This window comes from Malurus melanocephalus, unplaced genomic scaffold (assembly GCF_030028575.1).
Source record: "Malurus melanocephalus ecotype Western Australia unplaced genomic scaffold, MMel_1.1 scaffold_198, whole genome shotgun sequence".
Lineage (NCBI taxonomy): Eukaryota > Metazoa > Chordata > Aves > Passeriformes > Maluridae > Malurus > Malurus melanocephalus.
Genome location: NW_026623430.1, coordinates 572682 through 600406, shown reverse-complemented (window position 1 = coordinate 600406; position 27725 = coordinate 572682). Strand labels below are relative to the sequence as shown.

General features: G+C 38.7%; 1 protein-coding gene across 1 annotated transcript in view; it reads right to left on the bottom strand.

Annotated features, from left to right (window-relative positions):
- Window positions 1-25496, bottom strand: part of ADAMTSL1 (ADAMTS like 1) — a 370874-nt gene extending 345378 nt beyond the window's left edge. Inside the window, exon 1 of the mRNA XM_057373470.1 lies at window positions 25411-25496. Coding sequence (XP_057229453.1) covers window positions 25411-25485 — 75 coding nt within the window. The 5' untranslated portion in view covers window positions 25486-25496. The remainder of the gene's footprint in view (window positions 1-25410) is intronic.
- Window positions 25497-27725: the final 2229 nt, after the last annotated feature.

Genomic DNA, 27725 nt, shown 5'->3' with positions numbered 1-27725 from the left:
AAGTAGTAAATTAAAAAATCAATGAGTAACACAAGTCACTCTATTTTATAGGCCCACGTCAGTAGATTACACAGAAGATCCATTCACACTTTTTGTCACAGCTTACTGTTAGCAGAAGTCTGAGGAAATGGTTCTGATTTGAATCATTAATTTTTGTCAGCATGTATTACCAGTTATCTGCTTTTATTTTGCAAAAAAAAAAAAAATCATTTTAGAACATTTTTGAGCTCCTCACATCCATTTATTTGTCTTTTATGAAAGTCATTTTAAGTACATAACTTACTGTAAGTGGAATACAACTGTTTCCCCAACTTGTTTCAGTTCATGTTTTTTACTATGATCTAGTGCATTCTTCAACCTCTGTCAATGATTAAACCAAGTCCTTTTTCTCTACATTTTTTCCATTATGCTATACTTCCTATTGTCAGTTCTGTTATAGCCCTGAAAGAGAATTGATACCAATTAATCTGTAAAACTGAGACACTGCCACATTGCTAGCCAAGACTCTCAATGACACTTTACTTGGCCCCCAGGCATAATTTCACAGTGTTTCTCCCACCTATTGACACCTCTCAAATTAATTTTCTGGAGYGATATTAGTTACATTGCATAAGTTTGCTCACTATATGGGCAATCTCACTTCTTGAAGAAGAAGAATGGCATATGTTAGCTACGTAATCAAAAGGGGATAAGGAAATTTTACCATTTGGTTTGACCAACCTTACATTCATCACCAGTGTGAAGTTGCTATTTCACACAAATCCAAAACATGGCCATGAGCTATRGCCAAGGTTTTCAGAGAAGAGATTTAATAGACTTAGTCTACWCAAGGGAAGAAACTCAGGGAACTAAAATTTCATTCATATCAGCTGACAGTTCACACCAGGGGCTAAGTGTCTTACTAAGAAATGGGGCTTAATTCAGTAGCACTGAACTACCCAGCAGCTGAAGTTGCTGCAGTTTACTGTGCCCTGCAAAGTAAACTGCAGCAGGGCAGTTTAAAAGCCYGATAATTATCAGGCAGTAAAAGCCTGATAATTATTTAAACTGTCTATGACTTGTCTTTGCCAATCTTCTCTTTTCCTTTACTTCCTGCCAGAGTTACCTGACTTGCTAATGAAGAGAAAAATATATTCATGTATCTGCCACACCTATTTCCACATTTAAAGGCTCCCAATTACCTTCTGGTGCTTCCTACAAGGTTAAARTCTCTTAAACATGGTCTACACACCATGTTTGTCAAACAACTACTTTTCCTCTGGTATAAATAAGCTTCTATCATGGTCAGTAATCTGAACACATGAAAGCTCGGTCATATACTCAGCCTATGGAACGTGRTTTCTACCAGAATAAATTGCAGTTACACAGCTATAACTGTCCATACCACTGCTAAAGCAGGCAACAAACTACTTCTGTTGTTACTAACCTGGTGTAAGACAGACCTCAAGAGAATAAAAATAATCTTCTCCCAAGGCTGAACGATTAACACAACCATCAATACAGGTATCCATATGTGTAAAGGGACTACTGAAGTGGTCAGTCAATATCAAAACTGRTGCCTTCGGCTTGGAGACTGAACTCAGACAGAGGAGAGGGCAAGGAAGGGAAGAAAAGGAAGAAGTCCTCCTGTACTTAATTTTCTTATAAGATTTTTTTTAATAACAGGAATTTGAAATATCAGGATTATCTTGACCAGTAACTGCTTACCCTCATTCAAGTCATAGCAAGTGGATTTGAAGAAGAATGCAACACATCACTTTTGCCCAGAGCAAAGCAGTCAAAAGGCCAGGCTCTTTAGACAGACCCTTAGAAATAATGTTTTTGATAATATAATTTTAACAGGTTGAAACATGACCTTAAACAAGCATGAGAACTGAGCACTATTCAGAATACAGACATGGCCATATTTTTAAAAATACTGAATCTGATTTGACACTTTACAGTGAGTGTGAGTTAAGAACCTTTCCCTTCTAAGGAACTAAGACAACAGGTAAAATGTATTCACGATAATAGCTCATGACAAGTTAGCTCAAAAATTTCAGAGCTCATTTTTTGTTCATCAGAAAAAAAATTTAAAAATACAAAATCCCAGTTTGAAATTTAAACACAGCAAGTTGAGGCTTGAATGAATAGACAGATCTGGGTTCCTGTGATGATTACAAAGCAGCTCAGTGCCCTCTCTACCAGAGTGCAGCCACCCAGGCTGCCACCAGGCAAMGGATTTAGAGTTAATCACTAAGATGCCAGAAGTTAATCTAAAAATGCTAAATTAGGAAAGCAGTATTCCTAAAYTTACCATATACTGGAACGTAAAAGAGATACACTCAGAAAACAATTCACATGTTACAGAAAGTGCATAAACTCACATTCCTCTCACAGAAGTATGAGCCTAAAATATTTGCCCTTTTTGAGAATTAAAGAAAATGAATGACATTTCCATCACAGCTTCCTTCTTCAGCAATAAAAAAACATACCATATGTGACAGTTTACAAATGAAGGGCAGGAGAAATATTCAAACTCCTCGCTACACACATCTTTCTGACCCCTATGGCTACTCTGTGATGGGTACTCTTTTTATTACTACGAAAAAGGAGAACGATCCTGGATGTGGAAAAAAACCCTCAAAACAAAAGTCTCAGTAAACTAAAATCTTAAAATTTRTATCAAATGTTTTGACAAAGAGGCATTAGGCAACAATTGAAAACATGTTAGATAGTAACCTCTGACTAAATAATTTTTATGAAGAAAATGTAAGCAGAGACTTATTTTGTTTAAATTATCAGATCTTACATACAAAGTAATCTCTCATCTTGTTATAATCAAGGTTAGGCATTTATATCAACCTTTTAATAAGAGTGGAAAATCCATTTGAACAAAGAAAATCGATTACAGTATCACATATAAGGCTGAAATTCACAATGGCCTTACACAGAACATGATACTAGTGATCACTTTAAGAAAATGTTTTTTACTGTGAAATGAAGAAAAGAGTATCTCTGTTACATTGCATATCATGATGCATAAGAGAGCATTTATTAAATCAGTGACTTTAATTCCTTGTCAAAGGCATCTTCTCTCTAAAAATGCATTTGCACTCACTTCTTGAGACTTAATCAATACTTGMTCTAAATATCTCTGAATGGTAACCAGAAGGTTGATAAAAAAGCAAACCAAAGGAATGTCCTACTTTATGTACTCATAATAAACAGAAGAACAGTAACTAYAATATTTGAATAATTTAAAAAAGACTCTTCTATGCCCTGTTTTCCAGCATCATATTTAGAGTATGCAAGTTTCCTGTTATCTAGGCTCTATCTAAATTTTTGATGTTTGACTGGTAAGAAATTGCAGTGTAGTGTATATTATGCATGTATAAATGCAGAGGCAAGCAGTATATTTTTCTGTAAACTGAAAATACCCTTCCACTGAGGACTGGGAGTGGTAACACCCTTTTACTGACGTCAGTAAAAAGGGAGAGTTAAATCATTAACAGACGTTAAAAATCAATTTGGCTACTTCTGGCAGGTGAAGTCAGATATTTTATTATGAAAATGATAAATCTTTTGGCTCTTTCTTTCAATAAATTGATTTTATGAAATAAGGAGTGATAAGAGAATTTTATGAAGTATAAACAGTATGTATTATAAATAATAACACATGGCCCTAGAGCAAATGCTCTTGTGATTGATCACAGCAGCTAAATCCCTGGAGTGGCTTACAGCATAGTCACACTGGGATCATCTATTGTACAGTCCATATGTTAACTAGATAACTGCCTAGCATGGAAAATTTATAAAGTTAAGGCTAATGAAACCAGGTTTTTTTTKCTGGATTTATTTCTCACTGCAGAGATGATGTAAACGGAGAGCAGCACATGGCATGCCTTCAAGGGAGCTAACCCTACCCTGTTCAGAGAGACAGCTCTCGAAAAGCAAAGAATATCTCTGATTTCACCTTCAGAAGGCAATCAGGAGAAATCAAACACAAGGTAGAAAGTACAGATTGCCTGCACATGCCAGTGTGTACTTACACCAGTGCAGTTTCCAGAAGAGAACACTTCCATGTTCCAGAGCACAGGGACACAGTGACTAACACCAAACAATACTGATTCAAAGCCACTCCAGTAAGGGAATGGTGTCAACAAGATTAAATGGTGTCAGCTGTCCCAGTGTCCCAAAACTGTTTGCGGAACCYGTGTATTTCAAGCATTGGTGCAAAAACACACCACCAGATGCCCATATGGAAATGTCAATAAAAAGCAAACTTACAAGACCCTCCCAGCTATCATAGCAGTTATTTCTACGCAAACCTGTTATGGGAGCAACCTGGTTCCAACTCCCTTGGCTGAGTCAGCACTTTGTTTTCACTTTTCAACAGTGAGTTTATGGATCTTGACTCTGCTGACATTTGTTTCAGAGAAGAAAAGGAAAACTGGTCCATAAAGTTCCCAAAGGCTGCAAAGCAAAACCAGGAATGCTTGTGAGAAAATTGAAAGCAGATTGCTGGGTGGACTCAGCTGCCAGGGATCTTGGAGCTGGTAGGCCCCGCTCTTACCAGGTGTTACTACAGAAACTACTCTGAACATCGCTTGCTAATAGCTCACTAGTAGCTCAGATGAATGGGTCTGAGAAGAAGCAGGAAGGTGCTGCCCTGATATGCTAGCACACAAAATAATAGTGTGACCTTGTTAACCTTCTATCATTCGTAAGACTGTAAGTAAGAAGAAATTTTTCATTCAAGTGGTTTAAGATGTCCAGACACACCTTAACTAGGAAGCATCACCTGTTCCCATACACAGAACAGTGAAATGAGCTACTCTCCCAGGCAGACAATCTATGCTGCATTAATGGACAAATTGTGAATTTTGGATGGAGAAAACAGTATTCTTTTCCTTTTCATATTTTAGCACATTACTATTTTCTTTTCTAATCTTTCCAGTTGTGCTGGTGCCAAATATTTTATGAGGTAATGTTTTCTCCAGACAAGTCTTCAGTTCCAGTCATCTGTCAAAGAGAAAAGTCAAACAGTGATGCACACCTGGTCCTTGAACAAATCCATGGTACTGTATCTTCTTAGCACCTTACAAATGAATTATTATTTGCTTGCATTGGAAAAGCAATGGAGGAGATCACATTGAAAAGCCTTCTATCCATCTTTGTCAAGAGACAGACTTGAACACAAACCTGAAGATATTAAATAGCTCCTCTTTACCATTCTACCTAAGCCAAAGACATTGCTCATCAAGCTATCTTATGGTTGACTGAACTCTCCACAAATAAATGGAAGGAATTTACACGTGGTCAATTGACAACAATACTCCTCTCTCACCTCTCCTAATATTTAGCTGGATAGTGACTTACAACTGATGTCTGTCAGTCTTTACCCAGTACTCCTTCCTCCTGCCAACCCCACTCACATGACAAGATCATACAAATAATTCTGTTTCCTTTYTAGTTCATATTTAGAATCATAGAATCAGTCACAGAATTACAGATTCATGGAACAGTCTGGATTGGAAGGGATCTTTAGAAGGCATCTAGTCCAAGGCCTCTGCGATGAGAAGGGACATCTTCAACTTAAACCAGGTTGCTCAAAGCCCCATTTAACCTGGCCTTGAACACTTCAAAATATGAGGCATCCACAACTTCTCTGGACCTTGTTCCAGGGTCTCACCACAATTGCTGTAAAAAATTTCATACTTTTATCTAGTCTGAATCTACCCTCTTAGAGGTTAAAATCAGTACCTCCTATCCTATCACAGCAATCTTTTAGATACTGGAAAGCTGCTGTAACATCTCCATGGAGCCTTCTCTTCTCTAGGCTGAACACCCATAACTCTCAGTCTGTCTTCATAGGAGAGGTACTCCAGCTTTCTGGTCACCTTCATGATCCATATAATTCTTGTGATGAGAGTCCCAGAGCTGGATGCAGTATTCCAAGAATACTGGCCCTGGCCCGGCTGCCCATGCTCCTGGGATGCAGCCCAGGAACATGTCTGGCTTTCTGAGCTGAGAAAGCACATTGTTGGTCATGCCCAGCCTCTTCTCCACCAGCACCCCCACGCTTCACAGCAAGGCTGTTCATTGCCCAGACAGCATTTAGTTCACATGAGGATCGAGAAGGCCTTTAAGGTTCTTCAAAAGTRGCAATGCAGAGCACATTCAGATCAAATTCAGGAATATCTAGAACCACAAGAACTGTCCTATCCACCATTATCTTAGAAACCCTATCTTTTGCGAATATACAATATATGAAAATTAAATAACACCAGCACATCTATTTAGAGATTACCTCTGTAATGTCCAAGAGAAGAAAATACCAGAATCACACAATGTTACTGCCAGACTGATTGAAAGCATTGCTTACTAGTTTTCAAGTAAACCTGCATTTCCTTGGTCCATAAGGCTTCCATAAAAGTGACTGTTAGCCACCATACTATTAAATAACACTAAAATGAGTACTTGCAGAGTGCTCAACTCTAACACTTCAAAATTATGATTTTGTTTACCATTTTTTAATGGTTGATCCCTTTTATATATTCCCCCAGCTACAGGCAGGAAAACAAAACTTACTAAAGGAAAATGCTTGCTTTCTTTTATAACCAAGCTTTACTTTGCACATCCTTCAATATCAAGCTATTTTTATAGACATAAAATCCATCTAAGTTTGCACACCATATATATACTTTTATAGAAAAAAAATGTTCTTAAGACTCGCTCTGTCCTTATCAGAATTTTTAAACACACACACATGTATAAATTATATATATACATACATATATATGTATATGCACATTCCTTTAAAGTGTGTTGCTAGGAGGGGCATGCAGTTTGTCTTATTTTTTTTACTTGAAAAAGGTCTCTGTGCTAAATTCTGAAACAGTAAGGTCACAAAAACGCAGCACATGCTGCTCAGGAACTAGACGTACCCACCATACATGGTGATTTTGGCAYGCTGGCTCAGTCAACTCTCAGAAAAGCATAGGGTAGTGGTGGTTTCCCCAGCTAACACTCCAATAAACAGAAAACTTTTCCATGAAAAATGAAACTAAGCATGCTTAAAGAACTACAGAAAAACTAACAAATGCAAATAGTGTATTCCTGTAGGGGTTATATTCATTCCAAGTCTAAACCAGTCTACTACTGTTCAATTGTTCAATGCTCTTTAATTTAATGCAGCAGAGTGTCACCTGAAAACAGAAAAGTAATTCTGAAACACCGTAATCAAAGGTCTAAATCTTCTTGAATGAAGTGATGATCTTACTAAATAYTGTTATCTCCTTGACTAGCTGATCTAAACAGTGTCTCCATACAATGCATGATGGTTACCAAGAMGTAACATGTGTAAACCTGCTTTTCTGCTTTCCCACCTACTTAAAATGGCATCACATACCTTCCAGGGTCAAAATATGCATCTTTGGCTAATYGCCCACATTCTGGAATGTGTACTTCACTAGATTTATCTAATTTATCCCTTTGTGGTTAAATTTATCTCCTGCTGATGTAGAATATCATACAGAATTCCTTATATGCTCACATACTTAATATCAGGGCAATCACCATGTGGTTTTTAGCCACACATGGCTTATGAGAAACTSTCTTGCAGTGCTACCAGCTAATTCACATGAGCAGCAGCTGCGAACCTTCAGTAACATGACGACTACTGTGTAATTCAATGTTCAGATAGGATGAATGAAGCTCCAGCTTCCTAATCCAGAACTGTCCCACCCATTGCTGAGTCCTTGAGGAGTCACACAYTCCCTTGCCTCTCAGTTCTGCTGACTGAGTTTCTGGGGTGTGTTTMTTTCTCACAGCTACAAGAGGAGCTTACCATATAACCCTGGAACAATGAAGCAGCCACCTCCATCTCCCAGTTAAACAACCTTATTCCCCTCTACTACATGTTTTCTTATCACTGCTCTTTTCATGTATAGGCATATGATTCCYCTGCTATTGCTGCCCTGCTGGGGACTTTGACCCACAATGTGCTCCTCTATTCTCTCCTAATCAAAGAACTTCAAAAACAGACAAGCCACCTCTTTCCAATTTTTAGGTCTCTGGGACAGGACACTGTACTAGAAAATGAAAGAAAGCAACCAAAAAAAGCCCCTCCTCTAAATTCCTGTGAAATTGTGACAGGATTTGGGGTGACTATGGAGACACCAAGAACAGGAAAAACTCCAGCAGAGAAAATAATGTCAACATTGCAGAATTTGACTGTTCAAACAGTTCCCATGCACTGTCGCATTACAATACCACAAAATTCATACCTGGATAAATCAAGGTTAAATGTGATTCCTCAGTGATCAATAATTTTTTCATGTTATGATTATTAATCCAGTTGTCTTCAAATATTTTTCATGTTCTAGATTATACCATAATAAGAAAACACTGAATAGTCCTCGAATGGTACTATGACAGTTCCTGATGAAGGCAACAAAAACATTTTTTTAAACATAAATGAATAGTAATTTGCTTTGATTAGTAAACAAAAGTTTAATAGAAGATTCAAAAATGAATAATTTTCTGTTATTACATTTTCTGTCATGCTTTGCTTTATTGAACAAAGTACAGTCACAGAGAACACAGATCTAATTATCCAAACCATGCTAAAGAAGCTGTAAAAGACTCATTAACAAAATTAATTATGGTGTGAAATTTTGCTACTATACTAATCAAGACAGGCAGTTTCAAGAGCCTATGGCAATAGAATATAAAAAAAGCTGAAAATAAGTTATTTACCAAAAACAATTACCTGACATACAGAAGAGATCCAGTTAGGAATACCTTTTCTTGGTAGGAGTGCAAGAACAACACTGGATAAAATCACAWGGGTCACTAATATCAGATGAGAAACCAGCTTCACAAAGCTCCATCACATTCTTACCACACAAATATGCCCCTGGAAACAAGAGACACGTGTGCTTTGTACGAAGTACCCAAGGGCTTTGTATGAAGTACCCAGGGGCACAAATTGCTGCACGTCACAAGGAAAAGCTCAACAYATCATTGGCACCCCAGCAACAAAGAATCTGTTAAATGGAACTTGCCAGATGATCTTGAGAAATGGACAAGGATGATGACCTAAAAATCTGTCAAGTGGCTTTTGAATGAGGAAAATGATACACACAAGAACCAGCAAAGTAATTCAAGTAAACAGCAACACTTGAACATGCTGCTCAATATGCTKTGGGCCATGGCAAACATCCAGAGCTTCAGAGAAATGTGGGTGGGGGAACAAGGGGAGGGAGAAATAAATAAGCTGCATCAGGAGAGGATGTAAATAATTCTTCCAAGATTCTGTAGATAACAAGCCTGTCATCCTGTTATTCATATTAAGAAGGAACAAAGTTCTCACTGGTTTTGTGTAAGTAATACCATTAAGTCTTTTTATTAAACTTTGCTTTCAGCAGGACATATTACTTTACTGTAGGAAAAATTGTTTCTTTTTGCTGGTAGACTTAAAGAGGTAGRAGATGAAAAAGAGAGAAGCACAAAAAACAGAGTGCAATAGTTACAGYAATTCTGTGAAAGTAAGAGACTGCCCACATTAAATAATCACTTTTGTCTTTATTTCTTGATCTAATGTACAAATTGGTAGCCAAGAAARTCCAAGTCTAAAAGCTGAATCAGGTGAAATAAATGTTTAGTTAAAGGCTTTGGGGAAAAAAAAAGGAAATACCTACCTCAAAATACTGAGTAACATAGAAAGAAGTTATTAAGGTATTTATCATATTAAAGATCTGATTATCTTTTCAGCTAACTGCTTCTGTCCATACTTGCCTCAAAATAATTTACCAATGTACAATGTATGATTGCATAGAACTATTCAAAACATTTCCACTGAGATTCCTGTGCCTGCTCATGAATGTTACTGGAGGAATTCATTAAGTGAAAATCCAGGGTTATCCTTATCCTCAATTCTGTTTCCACAACTTCCTCTGAACCATCACTTTTCTCATTTTTAGATTTTCTCCTTCTCGGAAATGAAACCAGATTTTTCAAAGTACTCTGATCTGAAGATAACCTCGCTAAGTCCCTGGTTTTGCAAGTATTTTTAATGGGTAGGGCGGACAAAATTGATGGCATAGATACCATATTTAAGGAAACTCTTTCAAAGCAGAACCTACACTATTCAGGAAACGGCATATAATGACATTTTGTTTGCTTTCTTTATTCTGCTTAAACACAAAAGAATAGTGCTGTTTTGGTTTTGTTAAGTAGTTTACCACTGGAGTTAAGAATAATRAATATATATTACTGATATTCATTTAATATTGTGATTTATGTAAACAAGCTTTCTAAAGCCAGGTCTATTTTCTGACCAAATAATTAAAAACAGTACTTGTATGTTTAAGWGTTACAATGCAAGAAGCCAAACTATTTGTTGCTACTGAAGACAAATATAAYCCCAAAAATCATAGCTTAGCAACATTGTACTTAATTATTCAAAAATACTTTCAAATTAATTCTGCCGTAATTCTGCCTAAAAAACTTCATATTTCATTGTTTATAACTGAACTGCTTTTATTTTTGCATCCAATAACTATCACCTTTCAATGCCCTGAAACAATTTCGTCTTTACAGATTATCTTAAAATCATGAAAGCCACATTTCTCCAGCTCAACTATGAGAATGTTGAAGGAGACTTTCCACCTGTTGCTGACTGGAAAGGAACAGTTCCAACACTTACTTTTTGAGGCTCTATGGTTTGCTTCCCTTTAAAAGAAACTAAGAAACAAAACCTAAAAAAAATCCTGTYATGAGCACACCTGTTGCTGCTTTCCCCAGAGACATAAAACAAGCTGACATGATTTGATGCTAAACCCCAGTAATTTCATTCCCTATTGCTGTAGGGGAGAATCCCTAGATTTCTCAACATAATGATATGTGATTTCTCAGCAACCAGTCTTACTGAAAGCAGGAGGGTAAGGCTCACCTTTTAAACAGTTAACAAAAAAAAAGCTCTAGTCAAGCTCCTAGCTTTGAAAGAGTTCTTCAAACCCCTCTTGCTTACTCTTTCACAACTTTGAATTTAGCATCAAATGRAGAAGATGCTGTCAAACATGAACAAAAATTACCACATTGAAAATTTGATGATTTCAGAATTYACACTTTTTGACTAAAGGCACACAAAACCATGCCTTACCAATGCCAYGGGAAGTACACTCAGGTTGCCATGTGACAATATACTCCTTTTAGTCATTCTAGCACCCACTGAACATGATTTATACTGTTTTAAATTTTAAAATCCAGTGTAAGCTATTTGACTATCCTAGAGCTTTTAAGAAATTAGGATTCCTTGAATCCCTAGGCTTTAGATTTCAGATTAAGTGGAAGAGCTTCTATCAGGTTCAATAAAATTCGGTGCTGTCTTCATCTCACAGGACCATCTGAATCTTTGCAGTCAGGGCATTTTACATAACCAGTCTTTCACCTGAACATTTTGGAATACTKTTTGGAAAGTGTAAACAGAAGCCAAAATACTATAAAGTAGAAAAAATATGAACCGCATGAAGGGTTTCCCATGTACTCCTAGGAAGTTTAAAAACAAACAAAAATCCTCCTGCTTTGCTAAAACAGGATGTCAAAGACAAAAAYAATTGTTGTAGACATTATTTTGGCCTTGAGATATTTAACATTCTGTGTTTTTTAYGCAATCAAGAATCCATTCTCAATTACAAGTTCATAATAGATGCCACTATTCARACAAACACTTCCTACTGCAAGAATTGCAAATATGCCAAAAACTAAATTTGAGAAATGAAGTACAGCTCTCAATTTCAATATTCCCAATTCCAATCTTACGCACAGTAAGGCTTCTCTAATATACAGACAATCAGCTAGACACATACACAAATACGAAGAATTGTAGACAAAATTTTTCATTAAAGTGGTGTCTCCAGAAGGAAATATACACTGTCAGTTCTTCGGTTTCTGTCTCTTGCATTTTAGCTATGCTATAAAGGGTTGACAAAAGCATGATAGCACAGTATTGAGAAAGAAGAAGTTTCTTCCTAATTTTGTTCTAGAAATTGCTTTCCAGACCATGATTTTACCCAGCATTACAAATTTATCAGTAGCTGTAAACCTGGCAAAAACTGAATATAATGATAATGATGGCAAGAACACTGAGAAAGATTTTGAAGGATGTGTGCTCATGATTTTGAAGGATGTGCRCTGATTCTTTACACCATGCAAACTTTTAGGAGGAGACATATCATTGTGTTATTACATGTAAGAAAAATGCTCCCAGCAGATGCTGAGTTTCAGAGCTGACATGTGGAAAAACCTAACTTAATTGTTTTAAACATTGTTTTCAGGTGTTAATCCTGTTATCCAAAAACACTCAAATGCAGCTAGCAGAGATTCTGCCACTAAAGCCTGTGGTTTTCACACTGCTTATTTAAATTGAAGGTATTCAACTTCTTTTGAATAATTTTGTCAAGAAATAGGTTGTGCTGCATAGTTCCTAAAGAACATAAAAATTCCATCTTCAAAACCACACAAAAAATATAAAAGATGCAGGAAAATACAAAGTCTCATTTGTTTTACAACTAGAAAAGCCATGTAAAGAATGAAAAATATAGTGTACTTTAGAAACATCAGAAATTCAAAACCTCAGCATGATCCTGCAGCAGGATCTATGAACAAAGTATCACTTTCTGTGAGTTGAGTTATATGGGCGCAGAAAGAAAAACCTGGAGGTAGGAGGTTTTTAAGAAGCTGCAGTGAACAGTCCAAATGAAAACACCAGTGAATTGCAGAACCAACACCCTCCTTGCATTTTGACATTTCTCCATTCACCACTGTTTAACTGTTTAAGGTATGGCACAGACAAGTAATAGGTTTTTTTTCCTGCACTGCTGTCTAAAGCAGTCTCCCCCTCATGACATGGAAATGGGAAACCTACAAAATGCTGTCTTGTCCATTAGACATGCAAGTAAACRTTTGGTGTACAATATTCTAAATAGGTTACCAGAGTTCAATTTTATGAAAAACAGAAGTTCTGCCTCTTTTCTTTGAGTTCCAAAAACACAACTTTATCTTCCCTACTTTTCTTCTTTGTAAGACTAATCTGCTTCCAATTTTTAGCCACATTCAACTTTTTTAGGTACCTGCATCCTTTTCTGAGTAATCCATACCAACCCTGACTCCTTGATGCAAGGTACAGCACTCAAAAAAGAGAAGCTTTGCCTCCTGTTCCACTCACCTAAAACAACAAGGAATGAGATTTTTTGAAAGTGACTATCTCTTCTCATTCTCTTCAAAAGATCAATCAACCAGTTCAAATGGAAAATTCAGYCTTCCCCTATTGCAAGGCACACATAATCCTGTGCCTTGCTCTGTCCTGGTTATCTAACACACGCACACATGCAAAATATTGAACTCTTGCCTTTCAAGAGAAGCTTTAAATAAGTTACAAATATTGCTATACATTACAAGGGGAATTTTCCATTTAAATGGAAACTTTACAATAAACTTCTCCAAGTTTATTATGTGGCTCAACAGCTGCATCAAAATTTTATTCATCCTTTTTCATTACATATTTACCTGACRATTATTCCAAATATTTTATCTCTATTTCAGTAACATTGCCACTGTGTATAATAATTTAAAACTTGGTGCTGTCTTTACAGCTAACTCTTAAATTTTGTTTAAAAATAAATGGGCACCTCTGTGGCCCAAGGCAATGTTTTGCAGGAGGAAACATAAGAATTAAATTTCACCTGCTCCCTCACAATTGCTTAGCCGAAGAAACACACAAATTATGTCAACTGTTTAGGATTTCTGCCTCCCCAGGTAGCTACCTGCTTAAGAATTCTTTCATTACATCTGTAATGTAATGCTTCTGTAAGCATYGTGCAGGTACTGGAAGGCTGGTATATAGTCTCCACAGAGCCTTCCTTCTCCAGCCTGAACAACTCCAACTCCTTTAACTTGTCTTTACAGCAAAAGTGCTCCAGCCCACTGAGCATCTTTGTGGCCCTTCTCTGAACCAGATGCAACAGGTCCATGTTTTTCCTGTGTTGAAGGCCTGTCTGGGATCCATGTGGGATTTCACAAGAGARGAGGGGAAGAATCCCCTCCTTCAAGCTGCAGGTCATGCTGCTTTTGGTGCAGCCCTGGATATGGCTTTCTGGGCTGTTGGGTCATAATCACTTTTCCATCCAGCACTACCGCCGGCTCTCAATCCATTCTCCACAAGCCTATACCTATGGATGACATTGCCTCAACCCAGGTGTAGGACCCTGAACGTGGCTTTGCTGAACTTCATGAGGTTTGCACAGATTCACCTCCCAAGCCAGTCAAAGTCCCTCTGGATGGCATCAACTGCACCACACAGCCTGGTTTCATCTGCATGCTGTCAGGGTCTACTCTGCCCCACCATCTCTGTGTCCAAAAAAGATCCCCAAGGAATGCCACACATTACTGGTGTCCACCCAGACACCAAAGCTTTGACTGCCCTTCTGGAGAGTGCCCAGAGCAGGGCAACAAAGCTGGWGATGGGCCTGGAGAGCAAGCCCTGTGAGGAGCAGCTGAGTCACCAGGGGTTGTTTAGCCTGGATAAAAACAAAATTGAGGGGAGTTCTCTACAGCTATCTGAAAGGAGGCTGTAGCCTGCTGGGGGTCAGACTCTTCTCCCAGACAAGCAGTGACAGGACAAGAGGAAATGGCCTCAAGCTGCTCAGGGGAGAACCAGGAGGAACGTCTTTATTGAAAAGGTTGTAAGTGGAGTCACCATCCCAGGAGATATTCAAGAAATGACTGGACGTGGATTTAGTGTCAGGGACTAGCTGATACGATGTTGATCGGTCAAAGACTGGACTTGATATCCTTGGAGGTCTTTCCCAAACAAAATGATTCTGGGATCCTGTGAATGTAACCATCCAGACAATCCCTTACCCCAGAGTGGTCCATCCCTCAAATTCTTGTCTCTCCCGTTTTAGACACCAGGATGTTGTGTGCAGCAGTATGAAACACTTTGCAGAAGTCCAAGTTGATGACATCAGTCCCTCTTCCCTTTTCCAGCATTGCTGCAAACCCAGTCCATAGTAGGACATGGCTGTAAAATTAGCAATAGGAAGGAAACAGACAAACTCCAGATTTCACCTGCATGATCACAGGGACATCTTCATCATAATTAAATAGAAGTATTTGGAAAATTGCATTTCTGCAAAAATTTTTCCCCTCAGGTAACAGACACTCTTTTTTTTCCTGTGGGACAGATTAAGTCCTTACAGAGAGTAAAAGATAACAAAATAAATGCAAAAGTAAACTTTACCATGCCTTCTTTTTTAACTGAAATTCATTTGTTGAATATTGGATACAATCTGACCACAGGAACACAAAATGCACTCCACGGTTGGTTTCATCAAGCGCAAAACATATTTCAACTGTCACATTAATCAGAAAAGCTCTTTAAAAACAAATAAACAAACAAAAAACMAAACAGACCCTCCAAAATAAATCATTACATTTTTAAGTACTTATTGATTATGCRTGTTGCAGACTAACAATCTACTCAACTATGGGGTTTTGTAAATAGGTAGRTGAACTATTGAGTTTAACTATATTATATGCCCATAGTAGCCCTGTGATTTGTCAACTTTTTTGCAGTTACAGTCACTGTTTCAGAACATGTTCTATTATAGTGAAAATCCCATTAGGTTATTACAGGAGCCTGACAATGCCCTAAATATACATTATAAAAAGCCCAGGGAGCAGCTTTCCATGTTTTCATCTTGTCTTGAATTTTTAAGTGGGCCTAGGAAGATTCAAGCCCTCAGGTTTACCCAGACAGTAATCCACAAAAAATCARACACAGATCAGCTCTGAATCTCTGCATGAAACTAATCAAACCAAGGATTCATAAGGAAGCTGGTCACTTTGGCTTTGTATAGATAGAAAAAGGTTTCGGTTTCAAAAATGCAACATCACATTAGAGAAGAATCCAACACAGGCAGAAGTTAATTCCAAAACTCAGGCATAAAGTACATATTTAGGGCATTCAATATGTTTTTTGGTTTTTTTAAAATATGTTTTCCTCCTAGTAGTGACAGAGCATCAGTACAATGTCAAAGGATATTAAGGACAGGATCAGCTAAAAAGGAATGCTCCTTTTAAAACAAAACTAGTTCATCCTTTACTGCACAAGTTCTTTCCTTCATTGTTCTCAAATAAATGTTTCAAACTATTTTAATGACCTAAGGTTTTCCACATCTTCTCACCTTGTTGGAGGCCTGATGTCACATAAATGGCACAGCTTATAGCTGAAACATTTTTCTTGGTACTAAACCAGGTTGAAAGGGAACCAGAAAATACTCATTTTAACCACACTCAAAAATCCAGAATTCTTTATGTGTGATCTGACAGGAAAACATGCAGTCCCAAAACCAAGAAAAGGGCTGCTCCGCAACACAGAACATTTCAGAAATCCTGTTAAAATATCAGTTTTCCTTTCTTTTCATCAACAACCAATTAAAAGCAGCGTGCCTGTGATGGATATGTGGGAAGACTCTGAAGTTATAATTATTCTTTAGAGCTGAAAATAATTTTGATGCTATACGTCTCTATTTCCAGACAACTACTTTAAAACTGTACATTGTTCTAGTGCAAATTTCTTCTGGAAGCTGAAAAGAGAAGAGAAAGGAGAGAGAAGGGAAAGGAAAGGGAAAGAGGAAAAGGGAAAGGGGAAAGAGGAAAGAGGAAAGGGGAAAGGGGAGAGGAAACTGAAAGAGAAAAGGAAAGCAATAAAAAGAAATGAAAGGAAAAGAAGCTCTGCTACAATTTCTTAAAAATTATTTCAGATTCAATGCAAAATTTACATGAACATATTTGCGGACAGCCCCATCACTTTAATTTCAGGAGAGAGGGTAATAAGGACATAGAATGAGCCAATTTTAGCATTTTAAGACAGACTACGGAGCTGTGCTCCTTTGTTACAGAAATTTATTCAGATATATTGTAGCTGACATTTAAAAAGAAAAGAACAAAATAAAGTAACAGACTCCTGCCCCTTGAGAAATTTATAAATCTGGGAAGAAAATGAAGATTCAAACACCACTCACTCTCCACCAAAACCTTATGAACAGCTTGCAGGTCCTACTAGTTAAATTAATTTGAAAATAGTCCACTTTGACCAGGTATGAAGTACAAAATTTAGGACAATTACAGAAAAAAATATTTTAAGTGTGATGAAGTGTTTTTTTTTTGTTTTGTTTTGTTTTGTTTTTACTTTATATGTAATTTAAAAAAAAAGGCTTCAAAAAGAATAGAAATAGTTTCTAAAATTTCTAAAATCTCTAGTTGTAAAGTTTCCCTATTTTCTTCCATTAAGTAGACACTTCTTTAAAAGATGTTCAACTATGGYTTTAAAACCATTTCCCAAAATAATTTTTTAGTACCAAGTCTAGTAATTTTCTAGATTTCATACTCACATATGCATCTAAAATAGTCATTTCTCACACTATCAACAGTGCAYTCACTTTTATAATATCTATCTGAAATATTAAGCACATCTCTTTTCATCTTGTTGTCCCCTGACTGACACAGGTCAGTCAGCCAGCCAAGGAAAGGGCAGAAACTACTTCTGTCTGAATTCTGCTGTATTTATTCCTCTGAACAACAATCAGGCAGCAAGTTTTCATGGGCTTTTTTCCACTATGTGTTTTTTCTAGCAGATAAAAACATTCTTCACTGCATGGCTGTTGAGTGTCTAGTAGATTTCTCTGTAACTGCAGTAAAAAGTTTAAGTTAGCTTTCCAAATTATATTAGAAATTAATGGCACTTGGGTAGCCCCTCTGCTCAACTTCCTTGAGAAAGCTAGTCATCAAATAATAAATCCTTTCTACACCACAAACTCACTATGACTTACCCAGAGCAGGTATGTTCAAAATTTGCCATCAAAGATGTGCATGTTCTGAAATCACACTGTTTCAAACAGATGCACATCAGGAAAATTGAATAAATAAAATGGCCATTTTTTATAAGGCCATTTCTTAATAAGGCCATTTCCAGATCTTCCACTCAAAGCCTGAAACTATATAGTTCTTGTTTCACTATACTCATTTACTCTTGAAATGTAAGTTGTCTGTTAAAAAAGAATTAATCTTCCCTTTTTCATTTCCACTGTTCTATCACAAAATTGCTTAGCCAAGCCCATGGAAGTAAAAAAGAGTCGACCATCTCAGCTCAGTCATTTCACTGGGAGTTTATGTAAGTCAGGATGAATGTGGTTCCCCTCTATTTCCTCTTAAAAAAAAAAAAAAAAAAGACTGAGAGGAATAAAATAAAAGCAAATAAAAGATGCAACCACACAGGACTAGTGTTTGGATATTATATTACCTAGTAATGTCACTCTTATATGCAAAGTCTTTCCTTCATATCAACTCTTCATAAAATTAAAAAAAAATATATGCAAGGAAAAACTGATTTTTCGCAGCCACCTGAGTTACACAGRTGGTGGCATTATTATCATAATGATGTCAAAATGCACAAGCAGGTCTTCCTATTTAATAGAATACATATGCCCATTTAATCTGCAAGTCAAAACAAAACTTAATGGAACAATTACAGGCCATTTTGTATAAATCCATTCTTCCATTATTAAATACCTTATTGGAAGAATAGACATATATGGGCTCAGTTGAAAAAATATATATATATATATACGTACTGATGAAAATCCTGGAAACACTAGGTTGAGTCAAAAGTAGCAGTATCAAACAACATTCCACAAGCCATATCTGGGACTGATATAATGCAGTCATTATTTATGGCATCTAGCCATAGAGAACTATGAAAGATCTGAAGCATGGATGCAAGAATAGGCTTTGTTTCATTCCTCTGATGGATATTATTGGCCAAGATGAGACAGTCCTGCTAGATCACACCCTCCAGGCTCAAACTGGTGTGTAAGCAGCACATATAATACTGCATTTGTCTAGTCAGTAGAAYATGCTTAAAAAAGCAGGCTTTCTGTAGTGCAGCAGAACTCACTGTTATAATATGATTTCCCCCACACGTTCAGTCCAARTGACACAGCATCTTTTTTTCACTCCTTTCCTCTCCACTTGCAGAAATGTAACTGGGAGTCAAACAACAAACCTGTAATCTAGTTATCCCACAATTTATTTCTAAGATAACTTCTGCAGCTCCGATAGATATATTTCCAAAAAGCCTTAAATTGCCTCTTTGCTTTTCATTTCTCTCCCTCCTGGTAACTTCCCTTGCACATACATGTTCGACAATTATGCTGACTGCACATTTCCTTCAAAAGGCACAAAAAATATAGCCTTAAGACTGAAAAGGGTGTAAAGAGTTTAATTAAATTTAATAGGGGCATGACTCAGATGCACATGGCATTATTCAGTAAGCCTTGTGAATGACATGCTACATTGCCATTTCATTGCTTACTGTAACAGAAACATCTTGCTTGCAGCTGGGACACAACTGCAGTTTTAGGATGCAAAGTACTCAAGGTGCACAATGGCAACACATACCCACATACTTCAGTTGTTATAGGATGACTTAAAGTACAGAACCAGAAACATACAGGGAATAAATACTGTGCTGCAAAATCCAGATAATGATTTGCTAGTCTATTTATCATACATCATCTCAACAGAAGAGTTCATCACATTTCATAATCTTCTATATCACAAGCAAGGCATATTTTATTTTGTTTTCAATAAAACAAAACAAGCCAAAAAAAACSRWTTTTTTTTTWAAAAAAGGGGTATGGAAGACTAAGATCACTGATGTAATAACTGAAGAAATTACTTTTTTCCCTTTTTCATATTAAGTGAAAGTGTAAGCAAAGTCTAAGGAAAACATTCAGTTTCTAACAAAGATTTTCAAAACTCCTAATACAAAACACATCTAGTATCTACATAAATTTCTAGTATTGTTCACTTTGTGTACCCAATGTGAACTTCTACACAAAGAACAGAGATGTGTTTTAATGCATAGGTTATGTTTCTATTAAGAGAAGCAATTTACAAGGGTATGAAGCTGAAATATCAGCAATCTAATCCAGATTATCAAAAATTATACCTCCACTTTTTAAAGAATATATTCWCCAAACAATTCTGCCATCACTCATTAATGATTACAGAATACTACTTGTCTGTACTTAACTGTATGGTAGCATCATCAACCCAATTATTGCAGAAAATATTCATGGAAAGGGCAATATTTTTAAGTCTGGGAAATTTAGCATTCATATTTACATGAGGAAAGAGATAAAATTTCAAATTGGACAGACACCACAGAAAAATCGTTTGATTTCCCCTTTTCCGTTCATCTTCAGCAGGCAAAATCTATTACAGAAGAGGGTTTTACTGGGGTCATACAAGAAAGCAACTGCTAATGCTTTCAAAGATCTTGTCAGAAACTGTACAATCAGACCAGTGCTAAAATATTCCCATCCCCTCTGTTTATCTCTGAACCTCTTGYAGATTTTTTTAATCTGCAGTTAGAATTCACAAACCCTTTACTCACCCTACCTTTGTRCATATCCAGATAACTGCTGTAGGATCCAGATGTAATAGCAGTTTGTGAATAATCTCACTTTGGTGCAACAGAAGAGGAAGTACTGCTCCTTTCCCTGACATATGCACATATTCACATATGGCCAGTGAAAATGTGTGAAAATGCTGACGCCTTGAATCTCCAGTGAGCTTCAGGCAATGAATGCTCAGAGACCTGTAAATTAAGCAAACTTATTCTCACTTTCATAATTTTAGTGATCAACATCTCCAGTCCCTTCTCTTGCCAAATATTTAACCTTTCTTCACAAAGAAACTAAGGTTTTCATGACAGAAAGGTCATTAGAACTGCTTTAAATTGAATTTTCTCCCATACACCTGAATTCTCAGAAATGGCACTACATATTGTCATTAAACTTTCCTAAAAACATTTGGTTGAAGTCAGATGTGCTACAGGTTGAAGGCAGCCCACCCTGGTGAAATGCTGGCCTGAAGTGCTCTCTTCACCAGATTTTYAAGTAAAGAGCAGCTCTGCAGAAAAGCATTGGGCAGGGTCAGAGCAAGTAGACCCAAAATTGACCATGAGCCAGCAATTGTAGAAGAGAAGGCAAATGTTATCCTGGGCTGTATTAATCAAATGAGTGCCAGCAGTTTGAGGGAGGTGATCCTTCCCTTCAACTGAGCACGGATGAGGCCAWGCCTGGAGGATTGTGTCCAGTTCTAGGCTCTCCAGCACACCAGAGAGATGGACATACTARAGAGTCCAACAAATGGCCACAAAATGATGAGGGGACTGGACTGATAGCCTGAGRGGGACTGTGCAACCTGGAGAAAAGCAGGCTTCATGAGATCTTATCCTTGTATATGARTACCTGAAAGGAAGGTGCAAAGAAGTCAATCAGGCTCTTTTCAGTGGTGCCCAGAAACAGGGTAAGAGGCAATGGCTGCAGACAGCAACACAGGAGGCTCCCTCTGGACATCAGGGCACAGTGAGGGTGAGTCCTGGAACAGGTCTCCCCGACAGGTGGTGGAGTCTCCTTCACTGAAGACAGTCAAAARCTGCCTGGACATTATCCTGGGCAACTGGCTCTGTGGGATCCTGTTCAGCTTGGGGGATTGGACAGGATGATGTCTAGAGGTCTCTGCCAACCTTATTCAGTCTATGATTCTGTGATTATAATTAGAAAGGGGCAGTGAAAACACTAGAACTTCAATATGTCAGATGATGATGATGTAAAAAMAATATAGCTTGCTGTAATTTCTTGACTTGACAAAATAACCAAGAACCCATATAATCTATTATGAAGCTCAAATGAAAACTCTAGTCATTAAAGTAACAGAGGTTTATTTAAACCAAGATGAAACTACTTTTGAGTTTGCTTAAATTTAACACTGCTGTAATTACGTTAATCAATATATTTTGATCACAATGCTCCCAAGATTTATAAAAACATACGACAAAGTTATTTTGATGGGTACAAACTGATTCAAGATGATTCTACATGAAAAAATCAGTGGCATGGTGATGTTTCAGTGCTGGCTGACTCGCTGACCCACATAAATACAGTACTTGTATCCTAATATTTTGTCCTCATATTTTTCCTGCAGTCTTATCTGAAATTACTCCAGACTGAAACATTTTGACATTCTAACTGTAACGTGGTCAATTTTACAAACACAGGGAGTGTTTGTATTTGTATTTGTATATGTATTTTCAGTAGCTTTGACTGGCTTTATTTTCAACTTCAATCAATAGAAGAGAAAGTTATAGTYTTCTCTGAACAACGAAACAAAAATAAGATTTTCACTTGGTAAGTATTTTGCTCGGGAAGAATAAAGGAAGGTGCTTAATACAAACCACCACTATGTCACTACATGGGAGTATCTAAAAAAGATGCTCTCTTCTCCATATGACTATTGCAAAAAGCACCACCACTTCACTTCCTTCCACCCTGTAAAATGAGTTGCGGACATCAAAAGGTACACTGTGGCAAGCACAACAACTTAAATACAAAATAGAATAGCATATAGCAAATAGGAGGSTCAAACAGTCTAAGAATACAATGACTAGCATACAAAATTCATTTACCAATGGCCTACATTTGCTTACACCCCTTCCAGACGTAAACCTGCTCATATCCAGTGAGCCCATAAAACACATGAGAAAGTGTCTGCACTTATACACGAAGCTCATACATGAAGTTTTAAGCAGAGTTACAAGATGTATCCACTATAATAACTATTATGTACAATGCAATTTAAGAAGCTAGTTTTGGTTCTTTTGTTGAGGTATCTACTACATTCTCTTCCACATTTTTAAATTTGCAACCCAAATTAAAAAAAAAACTCCCTGAGAATAAGAGAAGTTCCACTAAAACCCATATAATTTGGTTTATAGATGCAAAGGAGAACAAAATTACATTTAAAAATCATGATACCTATTAAAAATGATGGGTAAAAAAATTAAGAGGAAATCAAAAATCCACAGAAACACTGAAGTGAGAATGCAGCAGGAGCATATGTCAACCCAAGCAAACTTGTTCTTAATTCCAAAAGAGAGCCTGAAAATAAAGTTCAGGCATACTGTAGATCCTATTTATTACTGGTGAAAAGAATCAGTTTGGTGTAGCTTTAAAATAGTAATAACTATTTTAAATACCAATTAAAATAATAATAAAAACAACACACAGTGTGAAGACTCAGTTTATTTTTATTTTATTTTTATTTATAAAAAAAAGTATTTAGCATCCTCTTTTGTACCATACCTGGAAATGCTAGAGTCAGGCTGGATGGGGCTTTGAGCAACCTAGCCTGATGGAAGGTGYCCCTGCCCATGTCAGGAGAGTTGGAACCAGATGATATTTAGGGTCCCTTCCAATCCAAACCATTACATGATAATATGGTATAGAAATATCATCCAAACCTTACATATATGGTCATTCTTAGTAAACAAGAAGAAAAATAATTTTTCACCATAATCAGCCTAAAATCTAAATTTTAGGCTAATAATTGCAGCTTTACAGAATTGCAGTTTGTCTATATGTATTTATAAATACATATGTATACCTGTATATCTTCTTTGTGATGCATGAACAACCTGTGACTGCTCAGTAAAGCATAACTTGGATCCCCACTTATGCCATTACCTCGCATTACAAATGTAAGAAAAACAACAGGAGGTTTCCCAAGCTGATTATGTTCTTGGCCCSAGGAAATGCTGCCCATGAGGACAACTGATTTTATTCACACTATCTGTGTGTAAATTTGAGACTAGAGGCAGGAGGCAGTGCCAAACTGCTATTTCAAGAGTAACACTAATTCAGTAACTGCAAAGTGGAATTCTTTTAAGTGTCCAWCATAAAAGCCAAGGAAAACTAAACTGCCTGTCTTTTTCAGCGCCCAAGYGACTGCAGTGCATCTCCCTCATGCCACAATTTCAAAATATTAGCCCGAAAAGTCTGTCTTTACATGCAAAAAAGTAAAAAGGAGATATTTTAGTTCCCCACAAAGTAGAACTGCTTGCAACAAAGAGGAAAAGCAGGTGCACAGGGCCAGGACAAGCAGGGATAGAGCAGAGTGCCAGGGGAGATCAGCTCCATCTCAGCCCTGGGAACAGAGTTGGTGGCAGGATTATGTGATGTGGCAGAGGAGGTTTCCATTGCAGGATCATAGCTATCATTTACCAAAACAGACTCCAGATCCCATTAGAGACTGGTCTCTCTGGGCCAGTCCAGGTGCTCCCGAGGATACCGGCACTACCAAAGCCACCTGCAACCTTTTGTCAGCAACTCTTCCCGTGACATGGTCCTGATCCACTCCTGGCCGTATGCCTTTAGGCTCAGGCTGTCATCTCACTTCATCCTCAAGGCACTCCCCTTTTCAATAACTTCCTTGCATGGGATCCAAAGTGGTGCAATAACAGAAGGCAAAACAATCTAACACACAAGTTTCTCTACCAAAACAGGTGACTAGGCTAACCTGCTCATGGAGCTACAGTTACAGCAGAGGTTCAAAGGAGGACAAAATACATGTCAAGAGCACAGGAGCGAACCAAAAATACAAATATAGAGAATTATGTTTCTAAGCTTTTTTCAAGTGACCCCGTACTTTTTTTTTTTTTTTTAATTAAGGTGTTGTGTGTTGTTTTCATGATAGATTTAGGTCATTGGTCTAAATACAAAAATATCATCAGTACTGAAATGTGTTATTACTTACTTGAAGCTCATCTTTAAAATTTAAGAATAGAACCAAATAGAAACAATTTAGAAAGCCATGCYCACACCTTTCCTTTAAGGCACAGACAGAGCTTGAAGTGAGTTCCTATATTGTCTTCAGAAGGGTGACTGGTGCATCCTCAGTGAGTTTCTTTTTTTATTATCATTATTTTATGTGATTTTTTTTGTCTACATTCTAAAATAAAAGCTGGGCAGTAGCAAATCGATGACTAAGCAAAACAAACCACCTGTAAAGCATGTTAGATGATATAAATTACACCCAAGGGAAACTCAGTGACACGGCCCCGGCTCAGCGCTCGACGTTCAGAAAGAAACACCCGTGTGAGAAATGCAGGCGGGGACTCTCTAAGTTTCTCTGCATCTTGGAGAGTATTTCCCCGCAATGAAGCAGGCTGAGAACCTCACGCCCGACACTAGGCAAAGCTCAGCAACTTTTATAATAACGAACCTTCCCTCCCTTCCAGAGAGCTGTGAGACCAGCCATGCTCCCGGAGATGTCCGCTCGGCAAACCCAGCAGCGCAGAGCCTGCGGCTGGCTCTCGGTGCGGGCAGGGGCTGCGGGCGGCCAAGGCAGCTACCTGCCGGCCCAGGAGGAGCCAGCGCTGCCCCAGCCCGGGAGCGCCGCGGCGGCCGCAGGTGCGGGRCAGCCCCGTCCCGGAGAGGCGACCCCGGGCCCCCTTACCTGTGCGACGGCGAGCAGCCCCATGGCGAGGGCGAGCGGGGAGGCGGCAGTGGCCCGGCGCTGCCCCGCGGCCATCCTGCTCCCGCGGCGCTCGGCCGCCGCTCCGCCTGCCTCAGGCCGGCCCTGCGCGCCTCTGCCGCGGCGCGGGGTGCGCGGCGCCTCAGGGCCCCGCAGGGCAGGGAGGTGCGCGGGGCGCGGCCCCCCGCTGCCGGGCGGCGGGAGAAGGCGGGGAGCCGCCGCCGCCGAACCGCCCCCGAGGGTCCTCTGGGGCTGGGACGGAGCGGGCTGGGGCGGACGGAGGGGCGCACGGTGCGCACGGGGGCTCGGGCGGCGATGGGCTGCCCGGGGACGGGGCTCTCGGGACAGGACGGAGCGCACGGGCAGCGACAGGAGGGGCGGGCAGCTGTGGGAAACGCAGAGGGACAGGGCGAGGATTCGGTGTTTGGGAAGGCACGGGAGTGTGGGCAGGAATGGGGCACAGGGGCGCACGGGCAGCGACAGGAGGTGCAGGCAGCAGTGAGAATTCGGGGCGAGGATTCGGTGTTTGGGCAGGCACAGAGCGCGCAGCAGGGAGGGGTGTTCCAGGCTGAGGCGGATGGGGATGGGGTACGCAACGGGAATGGGGCACACAGACAGGGATGGGCTATGCGGGCCSGTGTGGGCCATGCAGGCTGGATGGTTACAGCAGGAGCAGGGTGTGTTGGCGAGGGTGGGACGCTGTGGCAAGCACAGGGCAGGSAGGCATAGCCAGTCATGCCGGCGCAGGATGTGCAGATCCAGGGACGGGCCCCCACCTGCCGTGGTGTTCCACTGKGCTTTTTTCCGCTGTGCTTTTTTTGCATCTTGCCGCTTAAGCCTAAGAGACTTTCCAGGACACTAAGCTAAAATGCTGTAGTGCTGTAACTCTTGCTGCCCACACCCGCCCAGAGGTAAAGGCTGCAGGTGCTTTCCCAGCTTGCTACCCCCTTCATGTAGCAAGCTCTCTCAGTTGCCTTCAAGCCTTCAYTTACAAGTTTTTTGCTAATACCTGCAACTCCAGCATCTGCTAACACAACAGTCAAARTGCAAGCTGTGGCAATCAAACAAGAACCTGGCTAAATTTGTGTTGGCTGCTTGTGAAGGGTTTGTGGCAGCTCCTATAAGTATCTTGCAAAACCACGAGAAAATGTATTGTTATTACACACGTCCCTAAAGCTTCCACTACGAGCCTATTTGAATGCTCCCATAGCATCTGGGCACATATATTTACATACTTGGATTATCCCTGGAAAATGTGCACCTCATTGAAGAGCCAAATAAATCATATGGGAATCCTAAATAAAACTATGTTGATGAAGCAGCATATGCAAGGACTAAAGACTGCCACATTTCTCTCCATTTTTTATGCGTTATGTCAGGCATTGTTGACAAAGTCTTTGCCCTATGCAGAGAAAGCATGTTGAGTTTGTGGCTCAGATCTGCATGTGAAATCATAACAGCTCTTTCACACTGAGATTTACAAGCTCTTTCATTCAATAATTCTTTTAAACTTGTTAATTATACCACAACRTGGTAGTTATGGTTAACATTTTAGAAATGTTCTTTCAAGTGTGACTGCATGAAGTATATTGCCTTAAATTGAAAAGTGCTTGATTATTCAAGCACACCCAGGAATTGTGTATGAATATGCATGACAGATGCATTTCTGCAATTTTGGGTTTCTTTCTACAGACATATGGTTGGAAAAAGACACACACATTGTGCAGTTCTTGGTTTTAGTAGCATATAATTACAGYGGTTAAGGCTCCTGTAGTATGGAGCAGTGTGGTCTAAAATATATCATAAATGCCACATGATCCAAGAAACACAAGTTGGCTGAAGGAAACATGATACCTAATTTGTCAGGAATGAGATGTTTACAAGTTTCATGTTGCAAATTATGCTTATCTTTTAAGAAATGAGAAGGACATTTTCTGGCATTTTCTGGCTGTCTGAAGGACCTGAGGGTTCAAGGTAAAACCAAGATATATGTTAATTGTCAGGAAGCATTTTATTGACAATGTTACTACTTACTTATTAATTCTATGTTATTTGCATACAAAAGGTAGAATTTTTCTATTCTCACCCCAACTTTATAGCTACAGGCAATGTTGGAAGTTTACCTTTGTTGTCTGGCAGCTATGCAACATTTGTGTTTACAACAGTAGAGTCATGAACTAATAAGTAGGAAGAACAGGGAGAGCAGTTTCTGAAAGTGTCTTCCCAATTAAACTTGAATATATTTAACAATTCTGTTTTCAAACAGAAGAAAATTAACGGTGCTTAATGTATGTGCA